The sequence below is a fragment of the Poecilia reticulata genome, chromosome 10 (assembly GCF_904066995.2).
Source record: "Poecilia reticulata chromosome 10, P_reticulata-male-v2, whole genome shotgun sequence".
Lineage (NCBI taxonomy): Eukaryota > Metazoa > Chordata > Actinopteri > Cyprinodontiformes > Poeciliidae > Poecilia > Poecilia reticulata.
This window is the reverse complement of record NC_088839.1, coordinates 27,677,318-27,691,703: the sequence shown is the minus strand read 5'-3', so window position 1 is coordinate 27,691,703 and position 14,386 is coordinate 27,677,318. Positions and strand designations below refer to the sequence as shown.

At 39.0% G+C, this 14,386-nt stretch overlaps 1 protein-coding gene across 1 annotated transcript in view; it reads left to right on the top strand.

The window, feature by feature from the left end:
• Positions 1–14,386, top strand: part of fat2 (FAT atypical cadherin 2) — a 98,429-nt gene that overhangs the window by 70,516 nt on the left and 13,527 nt on the right. Inside the window, exons 20-23 of the mRNA XM_008420846.3 lie at positions 1,526–1,723; positions 4,375–4,975; positions 5,724–5,924; positions 9,514–9,671. Coding sequence (XP_008419068.2) covers positions 1,526–1,723; positions 4,375–4,975; positions 5,724–5,924; positions 9,514–9,671 — 1,158 coding nt within the window. The remainder of the gene's footprint in view (positions 1–1,525; positions 1,724–4,374; positions 4,976–5,723; positions 5,925–9,513; positions 9,672–14,386) is intronic.

Genomic DNA, 14,386 nt, shown 5'->3' with positions numbered 1-14,386 from the left:
AATTTCCTAGAGAGTAACTCTTGCAGACAAACATTGTGTTCAATTACAGTCTGTCTTTAACTTCAGTGAAGCCCCGGGGTTTTGGATGAATATTTAATTTTTTTTTACTTCAGGTCCTTAATGGAACATCCTGAAGTGAAAGTATTTAAATGTAGGCCAAAATAAAAGCTGTTTGAATTTTTCTCAGCTTGAGTGAAAAAAGAGAGGGGAAGAATAAGAAACATTTTCAGTCTAATAAACTTTTTTGTTCTTTAATGTTCTACTTCTTTACTATTGATCATGAACTATTATATAGCAGCTTGTACCAGAATGGTAAGCACATGCCTTTTTGTAAAACAATTTAGATGTTATGAAGACTTTAGTCTGATTCACCTCTAACTTTTTCAAACTATTTTAAAAATAACATCTTCCTATTTATCAGATCAATAAAGTGCATCTTCACATTTACCTTTAAAATGTTCTTTATTTCAAGACTCACTTTGTCAAATGATAGTGCAGTTGTCTGCAAGTTGCAGATCAGGGGCCCTGGCACTCATCTGTAGGTGAGCCTAGTATTAAGGTACAGAATGGACCAGGTGACATTTTGAATCTGCTCCACCTACTGAGACGCCTACAAAGAAGTTTAGGATCAAGTACATTAGAGAAGCGATGATGTTTGGATGTCTGTTCCTGGGGATTCCAGATTTGTGTGGATGTAAACATGATATTAAAGGCTTAACTGTGGTCTTTGAATGAAATTCACCTGTCTGTGTTGCTCTAATCCTAAATAGGAACACAAAAGCCTTCTGCATTTTATGCGGATCTGTTTGGTCTATAAGCAAATTGTAGCAGGTGTGGTCATTTAGGTAATAAAATGTGTTACTCCGCTGCTTCATAAAACCACAAATATGCAGACAGAGGAAAGGCTTACTGGATCCCAACTGCTCGACACTTTGTTTTATCTTAAGTTAATTAGGCTTTTGTGTCAACATTGTAACTCTTGTGTTCAGCAAAGCCTGAGGTACAAGACCAGCTTTCAACATTTACAACACATTCGACCGTTTTGGTCACAGTCTGCTGCAGCTTTCTTTTAACAGACCTGACTCATAATGTGACGCATGCTTTAATTTAAATTGCTAACACTGCACATGGGTTGGTGCATGTGTTAGCCCAATAATTCCACATTTTGTGTACCTTTCCTGCCATCCATCTCCGGCAGAGTGCTGTTCTGAGACTGATAGCTTTGTTTTGTAAGGGGCCACTGGTTTCTAATAGCATTAGGACACAATGAAAAGAAGCTCCAACTGAATATGTAATTCATCACAGCAAACATGTTTTGTTCTCTTTCAGTAAAGCTCGGCATCTTTTGTGAAGCACAAAATATTAAATTCAATTGAACAGGCAAACTTGTTATTAAAATGAAACCCATAAACTTTTTTGATTTGGTCAAGTTTTTCATAAATTGTTATAAATGCACTGTTGATTTTCAATACACACTTTTTGAAGATGAATGAAAATCTGAAATTGAAAAATGTATTTCTTATAGGAGGGCGAGTCCATCGGCAGCAGCATCCTTCAGCTTGTTGTGACGGATAAAGACACTCCAAAGAACGGCCCGCCTTTCTCCTTCCACATCCTCAGCGGCAACAGTGACCGACGTTTCCATGTCGACCAGGGCGGTCTGTTGTCTCTCTCTGCACCTCTCAGGAAAAAGAACAAACCCTACCATCAGCTGAAGATCCAGGTAAGAAGGGCCACTACATTTCTGTTTTTCCTCTTCCACTTCTGTCTGTTGCCTCTCTTTCCTCTAAGCTGCTTTCTCCCTCTTTACCCAGTGGACTGGAAACAAATACACTGCAATTTCTGTCAAAGTCTTCATGTCACTTCTGACATTGAAATGGCTTTTTTCACATTGTCAGTAAAACTACAAAAAAGAAGAAATTGTGATCCTGCTGTTTAAATCTGCTGAGTTTACCCTGTAGCTTCAGCTGTTGTCAGAAATTTGTAAGTTTGCTCTGGGAAACCTTAAAGCTATAACATAACTTATCTGAAAAATCAGTTTTTGACTTATTTGTTGAAAGTATCACATTGCCATGACAGTATTTTCTGAGACAGATAATCTGTAAAAAAAAACTATACCAATCTGCAAAAATGCATCACTCCCAGTCAAAATCAACTGATCAGAGGCAGGAAGAAGATCTTAGCGCTGTTAATCAACTTCGTGTAGAAACAAGTCATTGTTACAGAAAAGCTCTTCCGCCTGTAATTGGTGGCCTTGCTAACGAGCCTGAGCATTCATGACAGGCTCTGCTGTCGGGAACAAGCTGTAGACAGCAGAGAACAAGGAGGAAAGTGTGAGCAGCGCATTCACAAGAATGATTGAGAATGCTAAGACCCTCCTCCTGTTTCTGATTGGTTGTGTCTGACTAACCAGTGCATTTCTGAAGTTGACACTGAAAATACTGGGTAAACAAATTATCTGTCTTATACAGTCACGACACAGTGACAGTTTTTAACAAATATTTAAAAAACAGATTTTTCCTAAAAGTTACATACTGTTGCTGGAAAAACAAACATCTTCCATCTGTATTCAATTACCTAATTTGCGTTCATTAAATCAAATAAACTGACTTGATTAGAAAGATGAAAATGTGGCAAATTTTAAATGTTTGTTTCTGTTAATTCTGGCAATCTTATCTTGCAGTGAATGAAAGGTTTCCATAAACACTTATGCTTCTTTTGCATAAATTACAGCACCAATACAGTGTGACATTAAGGCGATCATCCTGTGGTTCTGCTGAAGAAGTCCAGGTTTCTTGGATAGCAGCGTTTGTAGTGTTGTGTTTGATCAAGAGAAAGATGAGAGCCTCGAGTGTCTTTTAGAAACTCCACAGTTTCTCTGGGTTAAGATCAGACCATTTGGCATTTCAACCCCAGTGTTATCGTGGTCTTTAAACAAGGTGGTGGTAATGTCGTGAGTGTGGGCAGGTACCAAATCCTCCTGGAAAATGAAATCAGCATTTCTGCCAACGATGTCAGGGAAAGGAGGAATGAAGTGTTCCAGGAAGCTGGGCTGACTTTGGCCTGAATATGAAGGCCAATACCAGGAAATGACTTGATTCCCCAAATCATCACTGATTGAAAATTCACACTGAACCCTTAAGCATCTTTGATTCTGTACTTCTCAGCTCTTCATCTTGACTCTGGGGCCTTGATTTCCAGTTACTCATTTCATCTCAAAAAAGGACTTTGGACCACTAAGCAACAGTCCTGTCCATTTTCCCCTAAGCCTAAAGTAAATGCTTTTAATTCAGGAGCGACAAGGAATCTGCAACAGATTGCAAGGAATGCAACAGATGTAGCTCATGTCCTGGATATATTTATGTGTGGTGACTCATGTAGCACAGACTCCAGCTGCAGCTCATGCCTTGTGAATTTCCTCAAAACTCTTGAAAGAGCTCTGCTCTACAATCCTCTTAAGGCTGTGGTTATCCCCTTTGCTGTTTCTTCATCTCTTTTCTGACACTTTCACCCCCCTTCCACATGCAGAAATTGTATTTGCTTAGATAAAAAAGCTTGAGAACAGTCAGTTTCTTTAGACATAATGTTTTGTGGGTTTCTAGTTTGTGAAAGGTATCAGTGAGTGTCTGCTGGACAGCTGTCAAGTCAGGAGATTTCCCTATGATTGAGTAGGTCTTGTTTAGTACTCATATTTACAAAAAAAATGAATTTTGAACATGTGAAACATATGTTTTTAGTTGAGTTTAACTCCCTATTTGAATTACTAAAATGGAATTTGTTCCAGGCTGCACAGTGGTGCAGTTGCTAGAGCTGTTGCCTTGCAGCAAGAAGGCTCTGGGTTCGATTCCCGGCCCCAGTCCTTCTGCATGGAGTTCGCATGTTCTCCCTGTGCATGCGTGGGTTTTCTCCAGGTACTCCGGTTTCCTCCCACAGTCCAAAAACATGACTGTCAGGTTAATTGGCCTCTCCAAATTGTCCCTAGGTGTGAGTGTGTGTGTGCCTGGTTGTTTGTCCTGTGTGTCTCTATGTTGCCCTGCAACAGACTGGCGACCTGTCCAGGGTGAACCCGCCTCTCACCCGGTACGCTAGCTGGAGAGGAACCAGCAACCCTCCTGACCCCACTAAGGGACAAGGGTGTAAGAAAATGGATGGATGGACGGAATTAGTTCCTGTAATATAATTTAATGATTATTTTTAAAATTTTGAAACACTTTGCAAGAGTTTAGTTTTTAGTGATGTGTTAGTTTGAGGAAAGAAAAATTAATAAATAAAATAAGTTTAGCAGGAAAACTATCTGTTAAAAGTGCCATACTATTTAAAAAAAATGCAGTTGTGTGAAGGTAAGGGTGAAACCATTGCATTTTTTTTATTCAGGTAACAGACAGTGGTCACCCTCCGCTGTCTTCTATCTGTGTGATCAACATCAACGTCACTGAGCAGAGCAAGTATCCTCCCACCGTTGTCCCCCTCGAGGTCTTCATTACTACCACTGGAGGGCTATTTGCAAATCGGGTCATCGGCAAACTGCACGCATCGGATCAGGACCTGCAGGACATCTTGACCTACAAGATGGTTTCACAAAAGCCAGAGGGCCAAAGGTTCTCCGTGGACCTGACTGACGGTAAAATCTGGGCGGATGAAAACCTGGAGGTGGGCTCGTATGCGCTGAACATCAGCGTGAGCGACGGGAAGTTTACTGTCTGGGCAGAGGTCAAAGTTCACATGTGGGCAGCCAGTCAGAGAGTGCTGGACTCTGGCCTGACGCTGCAGCTGGTCGGGATGTCACCCGAGGAGTTCCTGGGAGATCACTGGAGAGGCCTCCAGCGCAAAATGGCACAGTCTCTTAGCCTGTCCAAACAAGAGCTCTATCTGGCCAGCCTGCAGCAGCTGCCTGACACCAAAGCCCTGGAGGTGCTGCTGGTCCGCAGGCCTGAGGGACGACTCGTTCAGTCGCTGTCAGGGAGCAAACTCGAAGGTGAGCTGTCAGCAGAATTACTTCCTTAATAGGCTACGTTCACACACGTCTTAATTCATACTACTAGTTAAACCCAGCTGCAAAGAGACTTGTGCATGGTTTACATTCTTAAAGTTACCAGCATGCACAGAATGGGCAGAACTTTGACATCACTGTTTACAGAAATAATAACAGGTGGAACCATTTATGGATCAATTTTAAGGTTTATTCATCAAAAGGAGTCGATAGTATTGTCATGAGATTGCAACAAGTAAAAGTCAGCGAATAAAATGAAAGCACAACTAATATCAATGGCTTTGTATAGTATTGGCTGCAATTTCTGTAGAGATGTCTGTGTGGATGTGCAGTCAGAGTCCGGAGTGGCAGGATTGTGATGTGATGCGCTTCAGTGACACAGACTTCTTTCATAATTTTTAATCATAAACTTCAGCCATTGTTTACATCCTAACTTATCAAGTCAGGTGCAGAATTATGATGCATTTCTCTCGTTGATGACATAAAAGCCAGATAAACTGCAACGTGACAATTCAGACTGCTGACATTTTGTAAACAATTGGATACACATTTGAATTAGTAACACATATGAAAGAGTTTTTTTGGGTTAAAAAGATTGGAATTGGCCCGTTAGACGGCTGCGAACGGGCAAAATAAAGGTAGATTTGGGTCGCATTTGCCTGCTGAGTGAACATAGCATAAGACCTGTGATCATGGCAGTGCGTACAGTCTGAATGTGAACACTTTGATTTAGGTGTCTTAGCAGAGATGGAGGACTCCCTGGGCCTCAAAATTCCCAAGGTGAGCCATGATGGATGTGTGGAAGCCAGCTGTCTGGCGAGAGGCTGCAGGAACGCTGTGCTGCTGTCAGGAGCGAAGCTGAGCCATTTCACCACAGCCAGAGCTGGTTACATCACACCGCAGCACACCTGGGAGAGCGTCTGCTCCTGTAACGGTACGTCACTCTGTCTCTGTGTCAGTGTGTGTCTGAGCTTCAGAGAGACAGCCATCAGAGACGGTGCTGATGTGAGATCGTGTGAACCGCAGAGAAAGTTGTGGTTCTGGAATGGAAACGCTGAAGTTTGCTAACAAAACTATGCAGAGCGTCTGTCGCTCTGAATATCTGGGTGTGCAGCCCCAAAGTTCATATAAACTTTTATAGTTGTTCCAGTTCAAAACAGTGGTAACGCACTTAACAGAATGAGCTCTACATGAGCTTGAGCAATTTCATATAGCACAGAGTTTTTAGCTTCGGACTCATCCAAATGTGATGGAGAAAATGGAGCAGAGAAAAAAATACTTTCATTATTTTGCTTTCATTAAACGTCATGTTTAAAAGATTTTTTTTTAAAGCAAGTAATTATATAATCAGTAACTAGAACAGCAGGAAAATAAAACTGAGAGTTGCTCAGTCTCTGGTATGAAAAAAACTGAGATTTTATCACTCAGCGCTATGTTAACATTAGCTTAAAAAGTGATGAAAAAACATAACATAACAAAACATAACAAGCCTGTTGATTCTAGGCTTAGTAAACCGAAAAGCACACAGACATTTTGCAGGACTTCTCATCTCTCTGAACATAATTTACAGACAGCTAGATTCATCCCCATTCCTCCAAAAGATGTTTAATTTAAGTGGTCCCTTGTTTGACCTGATTAGGTCTGTATTGGGATTATACTCACTGTACTGCTGTGTCAGATAGATTCCCCGCCAGCCTCTTTATCTGTCACACTGAGCTGTAACAAGTTTAAAGGTTTGACAGCTTCATTTGCTGATAACAGGAGGACAAATGTATTTTATTTGGTGATAAAACAATGGGAAACAAATATTAGACTAAGACAGAGGTAATGGAGAGAGAGAGAGATTGTTTCATTATCAGAAAACTGAGCCAAGATATTGTCCTCACATACACACACGCACGCACACACGCACGCACGCACACGCACACACACGCACACACGCACACACACACACACACACAAAAGGCTGCTGTGTCAGTGCCGGTTTATTTTGATGAAATGCTGGCAGAAATCTCTCCTCTGCACCCTGCCAACACTTTCCTGCCAGAGTAAAGCGCTCTGTTGACACAGAATCTAACAGCCTGCGCTGTGCTTCTATTACACACACTCAGACACCAATAAAGTGTGAGTGTGGCTCACAAGAACCCTTCTAGACGCGAAGCTTGGATGCTAACCACTTCTTTCAATTTGATGGCTGCTACAAAACCTCAGCACCCGCTGCCCTACATGATCCTTTCCCTGTGTACAGTATAGTTGAAACTTGATGTTGATATGCAAAAAGACCATTTTTACTCACTGCCTGGCATTGAATTAGACTATGCTTTCTGTTTAGGTCAGATAGGATTACTGCAGTTATGTTTTCACTGTGGATATTAGGCCATAAGGTGTATTTAATATTACAATTGGCGCCTAAAAGAGCTTCTTGAGGGGTCTCAGGTATTTAGATTTCAGCAATTTGTTGTGGTTGGTTGTAGTCCCTAACCGTAGCAAATACAGGGCTCCAGTGTTGGAACCTGATACAGTGTTGTTTTTTTAGCTTGTGAAACATTGGTGTATTTAAGTGTGCTGTACTGGTGCAGAGTTATCTAATAATTTTATTATTCACTACCTTTATGTCTGTGTTTAAAAAAATAAGTTGATTCAGCACAATTTTTCTGTATGGCATCGGTGTCGACTGATACTAAACCTCAAATATCTGTATTGGAATCAGAAGTAGAAAAGTGAATCGGTGCACCCCTATAAGCAAATGAACTTAATTTGTTGAACTAATTTAAAAGAGAAAATAATTTACATGGATGGAAGTCAAAAAAGCTTATGAAATATATGTAAACATCGTATTTTAACTGTATAGACATCATGTTTTCACAGTTTTTCCGCCTCAGGGGTATAAGTGGAATTATTCAGGTGGCGGGGGGGGGGGGGGGGGGGGTATGGTGAGTTTAATAACAAGAGAAAATGTTGTGTCTTCAGATGAAATAATCTAAATCTAAAATCTAAAACACAACATTTGCTCAAGTAGCAAACTAGAACATCATATGAGTTGATGAAAAAACATGGGGTTTCTGCAATATGAGTCTTTTGTGCTTCCAGGGGCAAAAACAGAAAATACATGATCCTCATTCTCTTCCTTCCTAATGTTATCATTACATCTAATGGATCACAGATTAGAAAACTAATTAGTCCCAGTTAGACAGAGAAAATTGAATCTGCTAAATTAGTTTACCTTTGATGAGGAAGCAGTAATATCGTTGTACCTGTCATTATTCAGCAGTCTCTCAGCAAAGTGCTCTGTATTGCTTAGTCAGGATTAAGAATTAACAGGTCTGATATTAGAATGTCACAATCCAAACAGATTCAAATAAGAAATAAATAGATTATGTTATAAACTCAATACTTTCCTGTCTACATATCTGGTGGGGGGTTTTATTGTTTTTGGCTGAAATGCCACTAGCTTTTCAAATAATGGATTATGAGAATGATTAATGCAGCAGTTCGGATGTGAACAAGCAGCAGCAGCAGCCTGTTTGTTCACCAGTAATTTCTGAGCATGAGTGTCTGTTCAGAAGTCAAAGCTTTCTGTTGCCTCGTTTAAATAGCAAGTTTGTGATATTCCCAGTTTATGTTGCCTCTGGCTGCTCGTAAATCACACACTGAGTCATCCACATCCTCCAATTGAAATGTTTTCATCAATGAAGCAGGACCAAAAGAGGTGTGGTGGGGAACTCAGCTGGCTCAATGTGCAACTCTACGAGTAAAAAGTGTTGAAAGTTTGGTCACATGATCACCTTGTGGCCTTTTGTGAGCTTAAAATTGGGACCTTTCAGAAAAAGTATAAGCTGCCAAAGTTCCAGTTTTTCTGCTAAAAGCCATCTTTGATCCCTTTGCTTAAAATGATCAAAAATGAATAACTGATCAATTATCTGGTTAATTGTAATTATCAAAATGTCATAAAGTAAAAGTATTTGTGTTGAAGGATTACGTAATCTTCCACAGACGCAAAACTCAGACGTAATTTTAGTTTGAGAGTCTGTTGAAAATGTTGTGTTGGCGATTGTTCTGTTCTGGCAATTACAGAAGTAAGGTATTTCATACATAAATATAAAATTAATGGCAGAAAACCCTGTGCTCTCCCGCTCTGTGGAAACAAGGCATAAACCTTATAAAGACTAACTGCTACTTTCTCCCCTGAAATTTATACAAGCAGCAATTAAATATTTCTTATTTTTTATGAAGAAATTTTTTATGTTTCCTTGATCAAATATCACATTGTGGGACTTGTCATTAGCAGCTCAGATTTGAAGACGCTAATTTGAAATTTGTTCAAATCTATACAAGGCAAAACCACCAGTTATTACACAAGTTTTAAAGTAGAAAAATGAGGCACAAAAATGAGAAAAATGTGCACAAATGTAGATAAACTTTGTAAAAGTACAGCTAATGATTCACAATTACTTTATCATCAACAGTTATGTTTTTCCTCATGCTGTGTTTTTCCTCACTGGATTCACCTTTTTCTGTTTCAGAGTCAGCTCTGAAGTTTGGCAGTACATCCTACCTGAAGTATCTCCACAGGATGGATGAGGACAGCCAGGATTTCAGACTCTCCCTGAGGTTTAAGACTTTCCAGGACCAAGGCCTCATCATGACCTCTACTGGTGCAAACGACTGGGGGGCTTTACAGGTATTTATCCTCACGTGTTTTATAACTGAACATCAAAAAATAGGACTTACTTTTCATATTTTTGTGAATTTTCTAGTGTTATTATGAAGCAATTGAATCTAGAATCCTATCATCACTTCAGCAGTATTTAAAGATAAGACATAGAGTGGTATTTAAGAATAAAGTGGTTGCTTGGGTTCCCAAAATCTTCTGTTAATTTTTCTAAGCACCAACATTCAAGTTAAACAGTTAAAAGGGTCAGTCATGGAATTATAAGTAACATGTCAATGTTTATTATTGCTACAAGAGACGTTCACTTCAGTTTGAAAATGTCGCAAAAGCAGAATAAGACAAAATAAGAAGAAACACTCTAGAAGCAATATAATTACAGTGAAAGGAGGCAGAGGCTCATTATTTGCTTTCATTTGAAATGTATTTGTTGTGCTCTCCCCTGAGCTGGGGGGTAATTTATTCTGCTCTTCCAGTTTTGCCACCGCAGAGAGATTAAATCTCTTCCTAATTTTCGGATGCTGTTAGTGTAATGTTGTTGTTTGACACTAATTTACGGGCCGAAAGATAAAATCGAGCAGATGCTGATTTAATCAAAGGGAGTTCTCCATAGGGAACGCAGACAGTAAGGGGGGGATTGCTTGATTTCAAAATATTTCGAGCCCAGAATCCCAAATACTTGATGTCAGCTTCTCATATTCTGGTCTAATTTCATATTTTCTTATTATATGAGTCCACAGTTGTACGCTACCTTCTGAAATATTTTATATGTAACCTGTTTATCCTTTTGTGAGTTTATTCAAGCATTGCACCACACCCAGCCATATCAACCTGATTTAAAGTAGCCTTTTGTTTAACCAGTTACAGTTAAAAAAAAAGTTTTCTTCTAATATAAAAGAAACCAGGTTGAGAAGACATTTCTGTGCCTCAAAACTTTAAAACAAAGCTGCTGTCAAGAGAGTTTCTTTTCTGCTCCTCTTAAAGTTAAACATGAAGATCATTACGCTTACAGTTGTAATTAAATATTTACATCCAATATCTGAAAAACAAACTTTTTTTTTCTATCCCACTTTCTCACATTAATTCAGAATGAACTTTCTTTTGTTGCACCAGTTGGGATTTCCAAATGTATTTCTAGTTGCTAAAGAAAAAAACATCTTGGAGTTGCTTTTCAACCTTCTTCAGACTCAGAAGAACTGTTGATTTAGTAGAATGGCTTTTTAAAAGGTATGACTTGGGGCAACCATTTTGAGTTTTCTTACAAAGGTTTCACACAATAGTTTGTTGGAGTTTTAGTTAATTCCTCCTGGCAGAACTGATGTCAGGTTTGTTCTCAAACCTTTTCAGCTCTTCCCACAAGGCTTTGAAAATTCCAACCAGCGTGAATATGGAAATGTTTAGTCTGTTTTAATGTCAATCAGAAGGAAACAAAAGGTTATGTACCTTTTCATGTAGGAGATGTATATTTCATATCTAAAGATTAAGTTTTTCACCTTAAATTTCTGTATTTGCTAAATGACTTTTTTAGAGTATCTTTTAAGTACCAAGCTAAACTTATGTCCAGCTCCACATTACTTTACGATGTCAGCGATTCTGGTGTAGGAGCTCATTGGTCCCATTTGGCCCCTTTTTCCTTTAAATTCCCACTGAGAGAACCGGCTGTGTTTTGGGAGTCCCAATAAAACCTTTACTGTCATCAAGATGTATTAATATGTTTCTGTGGCACAGTGAAGGGAAGGGAAGATTCATTTTTGTGCTCTAGTGCAAATTCTTCTGTACAAAACCAAACGGGCAGAGTGAAGGAGAATAATGAGTTGTTGTGTTCTTTGAGAGACATGTTTCTGTAAATGGATAAAGTCCCTGAAGTTCTGTAAGGTATTTTCTTTTTGTAAATTTTTTATTGGCAAGATATCTCTCAGGCTCTTGAGGCTGTCTGGCTGAATATGTTTTATTCTGATTCCTGGAAGTCATTACAAGCCAGAGTTACTCATGCTCGACTTCTCTCACTACTTTGGACTTGAGCTACATTGTGTGGGTTTAAGTTAACTTTAAAGCTTAAGTTTCACTGCTGCTGAATTGTTTTATTTAATCCCACAGTTTACTCTAGAGTAATTCGGCACCTTTGAAAGGGAAACTGGGGCGGCTTCAATCAAAAGCAGCAGCAGTAAACTGTGAAGAACAAGTGAAGGTGACTTGTCACTTTAGACCTGACAGCAGAGCAGTTAGCACACTCGACAGTGAACAAGGCGGTGGATATGTGCTGATGTGGAGTCAGTGGACCAACACTCACTCGCTGCAGTTATACAAACTGACTAGTTTTATTTCAGGCATTTATGTTGACGAGTGAGCAGGAAGAGTTTCTTGCTCAAGCAATTGTGACATTTAAAGAAGTGACTTGATTATCAAAACTAGAATCATGGAAAGCACTGAAAGCCTCAGTTGCCTTCGTTAAGGTGAGCATTCAATCACCATTCAAGAAAAAGAAAGAGTGAAAATAGCTAGAGTATGAGAGTTTCAAGGCTTAAACTACTTACTAACCAAAAGAAGTGCACAAGCTCACATTAAATTTACCAATTAAACATCTTAATGAGCTCCTTCTTGATGAGGGGACTGACAAGGATAACTGGAACCTTTGTGTTCTGCTAAATCTGATGTAAAATTAACTGAATTTCAAGGAAAGAACATTGTGATTGTAATCAAACATGTTGGTGGTAGTGTGATGGTCTGCAAGCGTTACAGCTTGCAGTAATTATAAAAAATAATAATTCTGATCTCTACCAAAGAATCTGAAAAGAAAAGGTCCAGCCATCAGTTTGTGGTCTTGCTGCTGAGCAAGGTATGAAATACTCTGGATAGTTCAGTGGAACAACATGAAGGTGTTGGACAATTCTGGTCTTTAAGACTGGATTTTATTCGGACTGACTTGCTGTTTTATGACTTTAAGCAGGTCATGCATGCTCAATGCCCCTGAAATAAAATAAAAAAATGACAGAATGAGCTAAATTTCCTCCACAGTGACGAAAAAGACTCATTGTGAGATATTGCTAAATGACAGTTGTTGCCATTAAGGTGTCATCAACTTAAATTATTAATTTTTATAATCCTTCAAACTATCTCTGTCCAATAATAAAATTAGTTTTATAATCTGAGAAACTTCCTTTAGGGTTGCAGGTTCATAAAAATGTAGGACGACACAGATATGGATGAAAAGCGATATTAACGATATTAAATATATTTTTGACATTGTGAAAAAATAACCACAGTACTGACATTGCCTTTCTGCTTCAGGTAAACGCTCCACAGTCATGTGCTGCATGACTGTCACTGTCACATGAACAAACAAATATGACCAACCTTCTCCCCTCCACCCACAGAAACAAAAAGAAACAAGATGGAAATAAATATTGGTTATTGATGTCGACCCAGTTTTAGTTACCGGACCAGTACTGACCTTAATGCTGATATATTATGCACACCTAATTTAAATATAACAAAAAAGCAAAAACTGGACAAATATGTCAGTGGGAAAATATTTTTTGAGCACTCTGCGGTACCTCTGCTTGTGCCATAACCATCATTCTGAAAATAAGCGTTGCTCCTGTGCCGGCCTAGTAAATTTTGCCCTGCAGCATTAAAGCGGCTTGCAGGAGCCTTGCAGCATTTGTGACTGTGATTTATGAAGTCACACAAAATGGAGAGCTGGAGAACTTTAGTCCCAGTAGAGTTTGGCTTTATAGGCTACACATGTTAGATGGGCTCTTCTGTTATAGTAAGATCCCTGATGCATCAAACTGTGCTCTCTCTATTTAATTATTTTGTCACAAATAAGTTGTACTAAACTGGTGCAATAGATTAAAAGGGAACTCACACATATTTAAGCTGCCCCTCAGTCAGACCATCTTCCTTTGGTTAGCTAAAGATAGAGCAATCCTCATTTTCCTCCTTGTTCATCCATGTGAGAGATTCTGCAGGTTCAGCTCAGGAAATCTATTACTGTTTTGGATATGAAGCCAACTTTATTTTGGTCACTGAAGGCAAAATAGCATCACTCCGCATAAAGGTATGAGAAAGATCTAAAAAAAAAGCAGATATTGGAATAATTAATGTTTTGAGAGTCGGTTGCATTGGTGTCAATAACGCATCACTGTCTTCACTCGTGTATGATAGCATTTTTCAAATACCCACTTTTGTATATTTAATACAGAAGATGTGGAAAAGGATTCTGTTGCATAAAGAAAACATGAACAGATAAAAGGAGGTAGAAAAAGCTGCTGGCTAGTTATTTCTTGAGCGCGCTGAGTGTGCAGAAACACTAAGAGGCCACGGTTTATGGAGATAAAATGCTGAGCATATTTGTTTGACTCTAGGTGCAGTGTGTCAAATAGAGGGGAGTTGAGCAGTGCATCAGCAAAAGATTATTTTTGTAACACAAAAGACTTACTCAAAAGAGACAGAAACATGAGTCACTGCTTAGTTGTTTTTAAGAGATTCCCCAAATTGCATCTGAAGACTAGAACTTATTCTAGAGTTGGGTACACATGAAAACACATTGTTTAAGCGTTTTCTATTTTATTTTATTTCCAAATGTTACATAATTTTAAGTACCGTATTTTCCGCACTATAAGGCGCACATAAAAACCTTCAATTTTCTCAAAAGCTGACAGTGCGCCTTATAATCCGGTGCGCCTTATATATGGACCAATATTGAGCCACAACAGGTCTAGCAA